This window comes from Tachypleus tridentatus, chromosome 3, assembly GCF_004210375.1.
Source record: "Tachypleus tridentatus isolate NWPU-2018 chromosome 3, ASM421037v1, whole genome shotgun sequence".
Lineage (NCBI taxonomy): Eukaryota > Metazoa > Arthropoda > Merostomata > Xiphosura > Limulidae > Tachypleus > Tachypleus tridentatus.
The window spans coordinates 28,933,586-28,944,779 of NC_134827.1; the positions used below are offsets into that span (position 1 = coordinate 28,933,586).

The following is an 11,194-nucleotide window of genomic DNA, read 5'->3' on the forward strand; positions in this document are numbered from 1 at the left end:
AGACAAAACTGACTCGTTTTGGTTATTGTGCGACAACAATTCGAGATAAAACTGCGAAATATCAGTGCGTATCACTTTTCACTTTGATAAGATACCAGGAGATGTTATCAGACTACGACAAAATATTCCGTAAAAGAGGGAACTTCCTTGAAACGTTTTGTAGCAGAATTTCATAATCCGAGGGTCGCGGGTTCGAATCCCGGTCGCACCAAAACATACTCGCCTTTTCATTATAACGCCCCCACGGCTGAAAGGGAGAGCATGTATGGTATGATGGAGATTCGTATCTCCGCGACCTTCGGATTACGAGTCGAGTGCCATGCCAGGCCTATCGTGACGTGACTGAATAACTTTAATTTAAGGGTGTCTGGTTTCTAACACTCTCGGTTCTTTACATTACTGCAGGGTTTTGAAAACGTAATTGAAATATTTCACTATTTATCTTGGATTTTTATTCTAATAACTCCCACCTAAGATGTCAAATCAAAGGTAACAGATTGTTACGTCCCACTCAGTTGCACAGCACAGTCTGAAAGTCTATAATGCTAAAAATCGGGTTTCGATTCCCGTGGTAAGCACACCACATTGGGCAGCTTTGTACTTAACAACAGTGAAACCAAAAAAGGAATATTTTTATAAATTAATTAAATTTGTTAAAATTTCATAGTTGGTTTAATGTTCGTAAATAATAATTTGTTAATTTGTCTGTAGTTGACGGCCCGCCCGGCATGGCTAGGCGGGTTAAGGCGTGCGACTCATAAGTTGAGGGTCGTAGATTCGAATCCCCGTCGCACCAAATATGCTCACCCTTTCAGCCGTGGGGGCGTTATAATGTTACGGTCAATCTCACTATCCGTTGGTAAAAAGAGTAGCCTAAGAGTTGGCGGTGGGTGGTCATGACTAGCTGCCTTCCCTCTAGTCTTACACTGCTAAATTAGGGAACGGCTAGTGCAGATAGCCCTTGAGTAGCTTTGCGCGAAATTAAAAAAAACAACAACATTGTCTGTAGTTAAAAGCCGTTAGAAACCGGGTTAGAATACTCGTGGTGGGCTGAGCACAGATAGCCCATTGTACAGCTTTTAGCTTAATTTCAAACTAATGGTAGTTAGCAGAAAGTTAAAGAGTAGACTATATCTGCTCTACGCCATACACGAATCGAAATCCGATTTTCAGGCTTCATGAGTCTGCAAACTTACCGCTGAGCCATTCTTTGTTCAACTCATGTTTTTTTCCTACTACAATGTAAAAGTATTTTGTCTGGGTGAGAGTGTTTGATACATAATTTTGATAAAGACCTTTCGGCTTAAACGTAAATCAGGTTGTTTTCTTTCCCTTACAATGGTTTCAACCATTTTCCTGTACTTTTAGAATTCATCACTCCAAAGCCACATTTGTTTGTTTATCGTGCTTTTAACCAGAGAGATAGATCTGGATTTTTTTTAAGAAATATATTTTTTATCTCTATGGAACCAGAAGTACATATATCTTAATCACCTAACATATTCCATGAGATATGACGCGTTAAGTCTAATAGCTTTTGTTGAATCAGTTTACTGTTGTTGGTTTGGATTCAGTTATTTACCACAAACATCTGGAATCTTTCAACTGCTAAACGACCTCGTGGAAATGACTCTCATATGTTATTACTATCCTGGTGTCCATAGTGAAGTTTGATTGCTTACTTTGTACACAGGGTTTGCCATATTTATTTGTTCTTACAAGCTGAAACAATACTCAATACTTGGTTCCAATTATACCTTTGATGTATATCCTGTACAAAAACCATACCATATTCACTTACTGAGACAAGCTCAGTAATGGTATAGATTTGGTTGCTACGTTACCTCCTGATGATCAGTTTGCCAACATGGTATTTCGTGATTTCTTATGGAGACGGTGCAGATAGCCCAATTGCTTTGCGCCATGAAACGCCAAGCCAGCCAACTAACTTATTGAGATAAGCTACAACAATGCCATAGATTTGGTTGATTTGTGGTTTACACTATATCCTTCTGACCTGCGTCGTAAGATTCTGAAACATTTCTTCAATTCTTAAGTTGTAGCCATAACTAAATGAATGGTCACTTAAAAAACAAAACAACCAGTGTCCTCTGTTAATATAACATTCTGTTTCAACTTTAAGTTAAGAAAACTAATACTGAAGGACTCTTACTTGTAATGTTTCTCTATCTACGTAACACAATCTGATGTTTCTCTATTTACTTAACGCAATCTAGTGTTCTCTAACACGAAGTTAAACATTATAATCGCTTATCGTGACATCTTCATCGTATATACATTTTTATAGCGTTCCGAAGACACACCAGTGCAAACCTGACCAGGAATTAACATAGTTTCTAATTCGGTCGTTGGCATAAAAGGTTTGAAAGACAAAATTTTTAGGGGGGGATTTTTATGTAAGACTATCTAAGCAATGGTTTCTGCGCCCTAATTTTGAGCTGTTAGGTCAGGATAGGCTAAAGCAGCAATCAAAGTTATGTCAGAATACCTATTAACAATTTTCTGACCTTTATCGTTTGACCTATTAGTAGGATATGACTGTCATTTTAAAATATAGTCACGGTCCCACTTGACTGTTATTTTAGAGTGTAGTCACAGCCCCAGAGTGTAACTAGAATTTTCGTAGCAACGGATTATGAACCATGAATCTTCATAACCCCATATCGAGTACGGTAAGCACTAAGTCACGCTTTATCCTAAGAGAAATAAAGTATGTCCAGCAGATTTTATCACAGATTTTTTTTCTTTTCTGACACCAGTCATGCTTGCTGTTTTGTAATGAAGGACTTATGGCGGGTCCTGAAAATTCCTGAATATGTTAGGAACTTGGAAACAATTCAGCTAAAGATCATTAAACCTTTTTTTTTTTGTTAAATCTCTCGCCAAATTAGTGACTGACATGGCCTAATGGTTAGCATGCCGGGATGCCAATCAAAAGGTCTAAGGTTCGAGCCCAATAACTTGCTAAGTACGCTCTTCGCTTCCCAACAAAGTCGTCATGATCGTGAAAGTCATTTAATTGGTCATTAGTAGCCGTATCGGTAACAAGTGCTACTTACAGACTGGTCAGCACGGTTCCAAATTACGAACTTTGTGGTTGAACCTTGGAGTCTCTAACGTGGTAGTTTAGTTCCAGCCCATTTCTTACATGCGTGGCTATTCAGATTGGAAAATCGCATTTGATCTCGATTTAAATTAACATAAATTATACTTCCACACTACATAATTTACTTTTGTTTAATTTAAACTTGTTCATTGGTAGTCATTTTAACAGTTTACTGACGACATTAACGACGAGTTTTAGAGCATCACGTGACATACTTAAAATTGTCATTTAAATTTAAGAGCTTACAATAATATTTGTGTCATTGTGTAGCTTTGCTATTACATAGTCACCAAAGAAGAAATAATAGAAACATATTTGGGCCCGGCATGGCCAGGTGGGTTAAGGGTACGACTCGTAATCTAAGGGTCGTGGGTTCGAATCTCGGTCGCAACAAACATGTTTGCCTTTTCAGTCGCGGGGGCGTTATAAAGTGTCAGTAAATCACACTATTCGTTGGTGAAAGAGTAGCCCAAGAGTTGGCGGTGGGTGGCGATAACTAGTAGCCTTCCACTGCTAAATAAGAAACGGCTATCGAAGATAACGCGGGTGTAGTTTTGCGTGAAATTTAAAATAAATAAATTCTTTGAAAACACAGTAAAACCAAGAAGGTCCGACATGGTCAGATGGGTTAAGGCGTTCGACTTGTAATCTGACGGTCGCGGGTTCGATTCCCGGTCGTACCAAACATAGTCGCCCTTTCAGCCGTGGGGCGTTATAATGTAACGATCAATCCCACTATTCTTTGGTAAAAGAGTAGCTCAAGAGTTGGCGGTAGGTGGTGATGACTAGCTGCCTTCCCTCTAGTCTTACACTGCTAAATTAGGGACGGCTAGCGCGGATAGCACTCGTGTAGTTTAGCGCGAAATTACAAACAAATCACGCTAAAGAACTGATTGTCACTTTTTTAACGCACCCATGTCGTAAAGTGAATAGTTTATTTTACCAACCGGATTCTAACCAAGCTGACCAATTTGAAAATCCCCAACTCTGCCACAGGGCAATCCGTAGCTCCTTGTCATGTACAAAACTGTATATTATCCCATAAATGTTAGCCCTCACCCCCAACCCGTGGATCAGGGACAGGTCCGAAGGCTCTGAGCGCTAAAGATTGGATTGCGAAACCTGAGGTTTCCGGGTAAAGATAATTCATTGCATATTAATGCACTTAACAACAAACAAATCACAAATTGTTTGCGATAGGTACTTTATTTTATATATACTAACGTAATGAGATACATAGTTTGTATTGTCTTGTCTCAGAGGTTACTGATAAAGGAACTTTTATCTCAGTTATTCACGAAGTTTGAAACATTGGCAGATGTAACAATCGGTGCTAGTGATATATTTGGAAAGATTTGTTTGTTTTTGAATTTCGCGCAAAACTACACGAGAGCTACACGCGCTAGCTGTACCTAATTTAGCATTGTAAGACTAGAGGGAAGGCAGCTAGTCATCACCACCCACCGCCAACTCTTGGGCTACTCTTTACCAACGAATAGTGGGATTGACCGTACATTATAACGCTTTTATGGCCGAAAGGGCGAACATGTTCGGTGTGGCGGGGATTCAAAGCCGCGACCCTCGAATTACGAGTCGAGCGCCCCAACCACTTGGCCATGCTGGGGCCCATTTGTAAAGAAAAGTTCTCTAAATATACACGGTAATATGTTTTTCAAGAACTTTATATAAATATAAAGGTGCTCCATTATTTATATCAATAGATTTGTTTAGCTTATATATATTACACGCGTAAAATTTGATGAAGATGGAAAATCATAGATGGTTTCAATATAAGTATGGTGACAATGGATTATATCAGGTTGTTGGAACAGTTCTGGACAGACAGTTATGTTGTGTTTAATTAAAACCAGTAAAAACGTATAGCAGTTCGATTTCCTTCGGAAAAGTTGCAATCATTCCTACCCAAATATTACATGGTATCATACGTTACCGTTTTTATTTGAGAACTATTGTCCACAAGGAAATTCTAACAACAATGTATTTAATTACACACATACACTTAGCATACACTAGGGTCCGGTATGCTCAGGGCAATCGACACGTAATCTGATGGTCGCGGGTTCGAATCACCGTCGCACCAAACATGCTGGCTCTTTCAGCCGTGGGGGCGTTATAATGTAACGGTCAATCCCAATACTCGTTGGCAAAAGGGTAGTCCAAGAGTTGGCGGTGGGTGGTGATGACTAGCTGCCTACCACTTAGGCTTACACTGCTAAATTAGGGACGGCTAGCACAGATAACCCTCGTGTAGCTTTGCGCGAAATTCAAACAAACAGAGTTAGAAGAATGATATTGTTTTCATGACCTCTGGATATAAAATCAGTTGCTTTGAAGACAAAGTGAATACGTTATCTATTCTACTGTGAATGCGTTATCTATTCTACTTTCGTATTACATAAATCAAGACGACAGATGGAAGTCTGTATCATCAGAAGTAATTTGGATGTATGTAACGTTGACCTAATTAGTTTAGTCAGACAGAGAAATAGAGCAACAAATGTGTTTTTCATCTTGAGCTATAAAAGCAAGAACAAATGAACTAAAACTTCAAAAAATATTAGAGTGATGGAAACTAGAATATAATAGGTTTGAGGTAGTGAAGCGTTTAAGACATTTGTTGTGATTATCCAAAAATACTGAAATTGTCACTTTGAAGAGCTCCTATTTTAAAATGAATAAATATTTCATTGTATTATTACTGTTTATTAACAAGAGAAGCAAGTTACAATACTTATATTTCGGCCCTCAAAACTACCTATAAAATATATCCAATAATAAAGTATGCACAGCCATTTCTTTAATAAAAAACACTGATATATTTACGTAACAAACAAACAAACGATTTTGAGTTGATATATATTCAGTAAAGACAGATCATTCTTTAAATCCACTTCTAGTTGAACTTTGACAAGTATCGATTTTTACAAATGTCCGATGAGTAACAGAGCTCATAATACGACATTTTCGATCTCAGTTACAGTTAGCGCAGTATTTTACATTAGTTTTACAGCTGCTAGTCGTATGTCTACATGACATTAAACAATGCCTGTTCACGAAGCTTGAAGTATTTTATTTATGTGTCAACTTTCTGAGATTTTCATTTTATGGAGTTTTTGTAACCGTATCTGTTGTTCCTATTAAAGAAATCTTCACTCTTTCTCATGTTTGAATACCAGGTTTTGTTGCTAAAGAGATCTAAGTTCCCACCGTAGTCGGACGGTAAAATATCAGCAGGAATATGTTGATGCAAAGAGCGAAAGTTGGTTCCATGGAAGTGGATCTGAAATACAATAAAAGACAGATTAGAGGATATTTATGTCAAAAGCAGCAATGAAATATCAAACTGGAAGTAACAGGTTTTCGTTGAGTAAGTAAGTACTTAAATAAAGTAGCTTTTTTGTTACAGTTTTTGATCGATCTTAAAGTATTGTGAATTTTTAACATGACTCAAAAAGTAAGGTTTATATTAAAAACAAAGTCATCGTACACTTAATAAATACAAACAGGAGTTTACATTTAGAACAGTTAAATACACTGACTAGATGTTTTTGAGCGCCTCCGGTTCTAACTGTAAAATCCGGGGTTAGATTCCCGGAGACGGACGCGGCAGATTGTCTAAGCAATATTGCCGAATGCTATAAACATTTACCGCTTGGATATTCTGTTCTGTTTTAAGAACAGTTTAAAAAAATTAGCTTAAAGAAGGTAAAACTGGTTTAGGTTAAGAAGAATATTTCCTACTCAGAATAGGTGCCAGAAGGTGCTACCAAGTATGAACAGGAAATTACGTAACTGAAAGATTTCTGTACAAAATATTTACTGAGAACTCGATACATTTACAGAGCTTAGCAGTGTTTCATAAAAGTAATAATAGAATCGAGATGATTTAGAAAAATTGCTAATTAGTACAGTGTAGATTAGTTTGTTTTTTGAATTTCGCGCAAAGATACTCGAGGGCTATCTGCTCTAGCCGTCCCTACTATAGCAGTGTAAGACTAGAGCGAAAGCAGCCAGTCATCATCACTCACTCTTTTACCAACGAATAGTGGGATTGACCGCTACATTATAACGCCCCCACAACTGAAAGAGCGAGCATGTTTAGTGCGACGGGGAATCGAACCCGCGACCCTCGGATTACGAGTCGAACGCCTTAACACGCTTGGCCGTGCCGAGCCCGTATAGATTAGTTTCTTTTAGCGCTTTCGATAGGAATAAGCAATATTTCACCAAAGCGTTCGTAAAACGGACATTGAATAGAATCGTTCAAATATCACTATGTTGGCAAGCTACAAAATCCAAGTACAAAATCTCACCCTTTTCTTCAGTTTTTCACTCAAGAGAGGCTTAACAAGATTGAACATAACTCCGAAGAGGTTGGACTCGTTGACGAAATGAATAGCATTAAATCGGGCAGGGAAACAATCCTGCAAAATATTGACAAGAAATAGTAAAAATATATTTTATTCTAACTCAAAATATTGAACTCTCACAACAAGTAGTTGGCTCAAGTAGTCGTAATTTAAATGGCATTCCCAAATAAAATCCTTTCTTAAACAGTATTGGAGCTTTTAAATATCAAGAACCTGTGACCTGACGACTTATTGACCTTTTTGATGTCCTTTTATTGGTGATTCACGTGGGAAAAAAAAAGTCTTTTGTGTATCTCGAAATGCGTGAAGTTGTAAAACAATCACTTATTTCAACCCGCACTTGCTAAACAGCTTAATGTTTTGAAACATGGTTTATAATGTTACAATTTATAATGTCCCAATCTAGTCTCTGGAGAATTGTAATTCTGGTCTTCTGCACGCTCTGTGTCAACAGTGACATTGTAACATCTGATGCACTAGTGATGAATCATAGACAGTTCGGTGACTCATTCGAAACTTGAAACAAATCTCGAGACGTTTACTCAACCTGTTATTAAAAACGCCCAATAGCCAAACATGAAAGAAACCAACTTGTTTCCATTGTCCTCTTAGCTTTTCCAGAACAACAAATTAAAGAATGTCACTGGAGGGTTTTCTTTCATTATTTAAAGATTTGGAGACAAGCCAAAGCTCGTCTAGTTTATATTTTTATCGATTTACCAGATGTCTGTAAGATTAAGTAACGGTAAAGAAAAAAAAACTGGAATACAAAAGAAAGGAACCTTCTTGTAATCCATGATGGTCATATCTAATCTTTCTAATACTACAAAATAAGATATTTTAAGAAAAGTCTATAGCTGGGTTTGTTTAGTAAGAGCGTGTTTTATTTTCGCGCTTTAGATCAAGACTTTAAAGCAAATCGTTGTTGTTGCCCTTTAGTGCAAAGCTACACAATAGGCTATCTAGGCTCTACCCACCACAGGGAATCGAATAAAGGTGGGGTGAAAACGTCTCATTCATCTGGACAGGACTAAAACGGAAAGTGAATTTTTGGTAGCCTATTTGAAGTTAAGCACAAAGCTACACAATGGACAATCTGTGCTCTGCTCAGCGTAGGTATCGAAACCCGGTTTTCAGCATTTTCAGTCCACAGACATACTGCTGTGTCACAACGAGGTGGCGTTTTGCTATCATAAAGTAAACCAGATAACATTAAAAGAAATGTAAAACTGTAATATAAGGTCTTTATTTCTTTATAGTTTTCCATAAAATAAAATTTTCCACTTTCTTTCTGATGTTACATGAACATTTGTAGTAAAAAATGATCTCATTTGAATATTTTTTTAGGTTTTTTTCCTCGCATGCAGTCGTCGCTAAGGGACTGGTTGTAGACTTTTCCCGATAGGTGGCTTTACTTAACGGCATAAGTGCTGGTTTATACAGCACAATTGTTGATATGAAAAGAGTAAGTTGATACGTTATAAATCATGTTGTGTTAAGAGACAGATACCACGTATTCTGTTTGATTTATGAGAATTTAAATCATGGGAATACGTAATGATAACCCGATGAAGTTGGCAAATATGCCATGAAAATTTTAAAAAGTTTTATTATTTCAAATGTAATTTGGTGCAATAGACGTTTTCTCTTAAAAATGAGAAAAAAAAACATTAGATGTTCATTGTTCTGTGAGAAATTAACGAAAGAAACCGTTTTCCAATTACTCTGGGTGTGTTTTGAATTTCTCGTAAAGCTATAAGAGGACTATCTGCGCTAGCCGTCCCTAATTTAGCAGAGTAAGACTAGAGGGAAGACAGCTACCAATCACCACCAACTGCTAACTCTTGGGCTACTCTTTTACCAACGAATATTGGGATTGACCGTCACATTATAACGTCCTCACGGCTGAAAGGTCGAGCATGTTTGGACTGACGGGGATTCGAATCCGCGAACTTCAGATTACGAGTCGAGTGCCCTAATCACCTGTCCACGTCTTGGTTAATCGTGTCTGTACATAAAATTTACTTACACCATGATGTATTATATACATATATTATGTATATTTATACTTTATTGTTCGTAGTTAAGCACAAAGATACACAATGGGCTATCTGTTCTCTGCCCAACACGTGTACCGAAACCCATTTTTTAGCGTTAAGTGGGCTTTATTATACACTCTGAAGCGGTCTATAAACAATCTTTAACCAAATGTCTTTCGAAGTATACTTGTGTAGAAAGTCGAAACCATTCATGGTAATTTGTTATCCACTGCTTTAAAGGGTAAGACAACATTCCAAAGCATTAAAAAATTATTTATTTTGGAAAGACATGATTCAATTTTTTTTTCATAAGTCATCATGAGCTAAAAAAATTAGCTATTAAGTTCTGAGAGCAATGAAACATATTAAACGTGATACAAAAATGAATTATTAAGTACATATTATACAAATTAATTTATAACGAAATGTGTTAAAATGAACGATCAAAATATTTATGATCAAGGTGTTAATACTGACACGTAAAAGACAATATACCTGTATTAAAGATATAATTTGACGGGTGTGGTTCGGAGACAGCTGACGAAAGTGACACAGACCGAAACCTCTGAGATCAATAATTGCTGCTATACCGTTTTCCTGAGTAACTGTATCCCTAACAGCCATCTCTAAGCACATCATATTGGTTCGAAAAATCTCGTTGGCGTCGTACTTGGAAGTATTCCAAAGGCCTACGGAAATTAGGAAAGTTCGTTTGGGAATTATACTGGAGTTACTGATATAACCGACAATGAAACGCTTATTAGAAATTTTATTCTACAGAAATTCCATTATTTATCTAAATAAAATGTATCGGAAATCACTGTTAAATGCAGGCCGATAGATGGCGCTACTATAATGAATCGTTGTATCTCAGGGCGGCTGATACGGGTATTAACATGTTTACCAATATAAAGCAGTTTGTTTTGGAATTTCGCATAAAGCTACTCGAGGGCTATCTGTGCTAGCCGTCCCTAATTTAGCAGTGTAAGACTAGAGGGAAGGCAGCTAGTCATCACCACCACCGCCAACTCTTGGGGTACTCTTTTACCAACGAATAGTGGGATTGACCGTCACATTTTAACGCCCCACAGCTGGGAGGGCGAGCATGTTTGGCGCGACGCAGGCGCAAACCCGCGACCCTCGGATTACGAGTCGCGCGCCTTACGCGCTTGGCCATGCCGGGCCATTATATAAAGCAAACAACTTTTCGACCGTCTTAAGTCACCTTCAGTTTAACCTGTAAAAATGTTTATATCCATCCATACCGGCCGTCTTGAGATACAGTTTTATTTCAAGTGAGTTTCTCGTCATAAGATGATGAATCCAACCCTTAATAACTTAGCCAGTCGAAGCGTTGTTAAATTTTGGCTTATGTGTTTTTTTTTTAAAGCTATACTAATGTTAGTGAAAATAATTATATTTTAATAAAGTTAAATAGTAAAATCATAAGGAAGGCTTGCGTTAAAAACAGCAAATCCAAACCAATTATATAATTTGTTATTTTAACTCAGAAACAAGCCAGAAGAAAACAAATTAAACAAAACCGCTACATCTACTGAAGAGATCCCAGGGTACAACCTGCAAAGTGGGATTATAAAATGTATCCTGGGATCTTTTCAGTTGATGTAGCGTTTTTT

At 37.4% G+C, this 11,194-nt stretch overlaps 1 protein-coding gene across 1 annotated transcript; it reads right to left on the reverse strand.

Annotated features, from left to right (window-relative positions):
- Window positions 1–6,056: 6,056 nt before the first annotated feature.
- LOC143246039 (alpha-tocopherol transfer protein-like) lies at window positions 6,057–10,220 on the reverse strand. The gene is made up of 3 exons (XM_076492278.1): window positions 10,053–10,220; window positions 7,462–7,572; window positions 6,057–6,428 (listed from the first exon to the last, which is right to left on the reverse strand). The coding sequence occupies exons 1-3, from the start codon at window positions 10,194–10,196 to the stop codon at window positions 6,246–6,248; spliced, it is 438 nt and encodes a 145-aa protein (XP_076348393.1). The 5' UTR covers window positions 10,197–10,220; the 3' UTR covers window positions 6,057–6,245.
- Window positions 10,221–11,194: the final 974 nt, after the last annotated feature.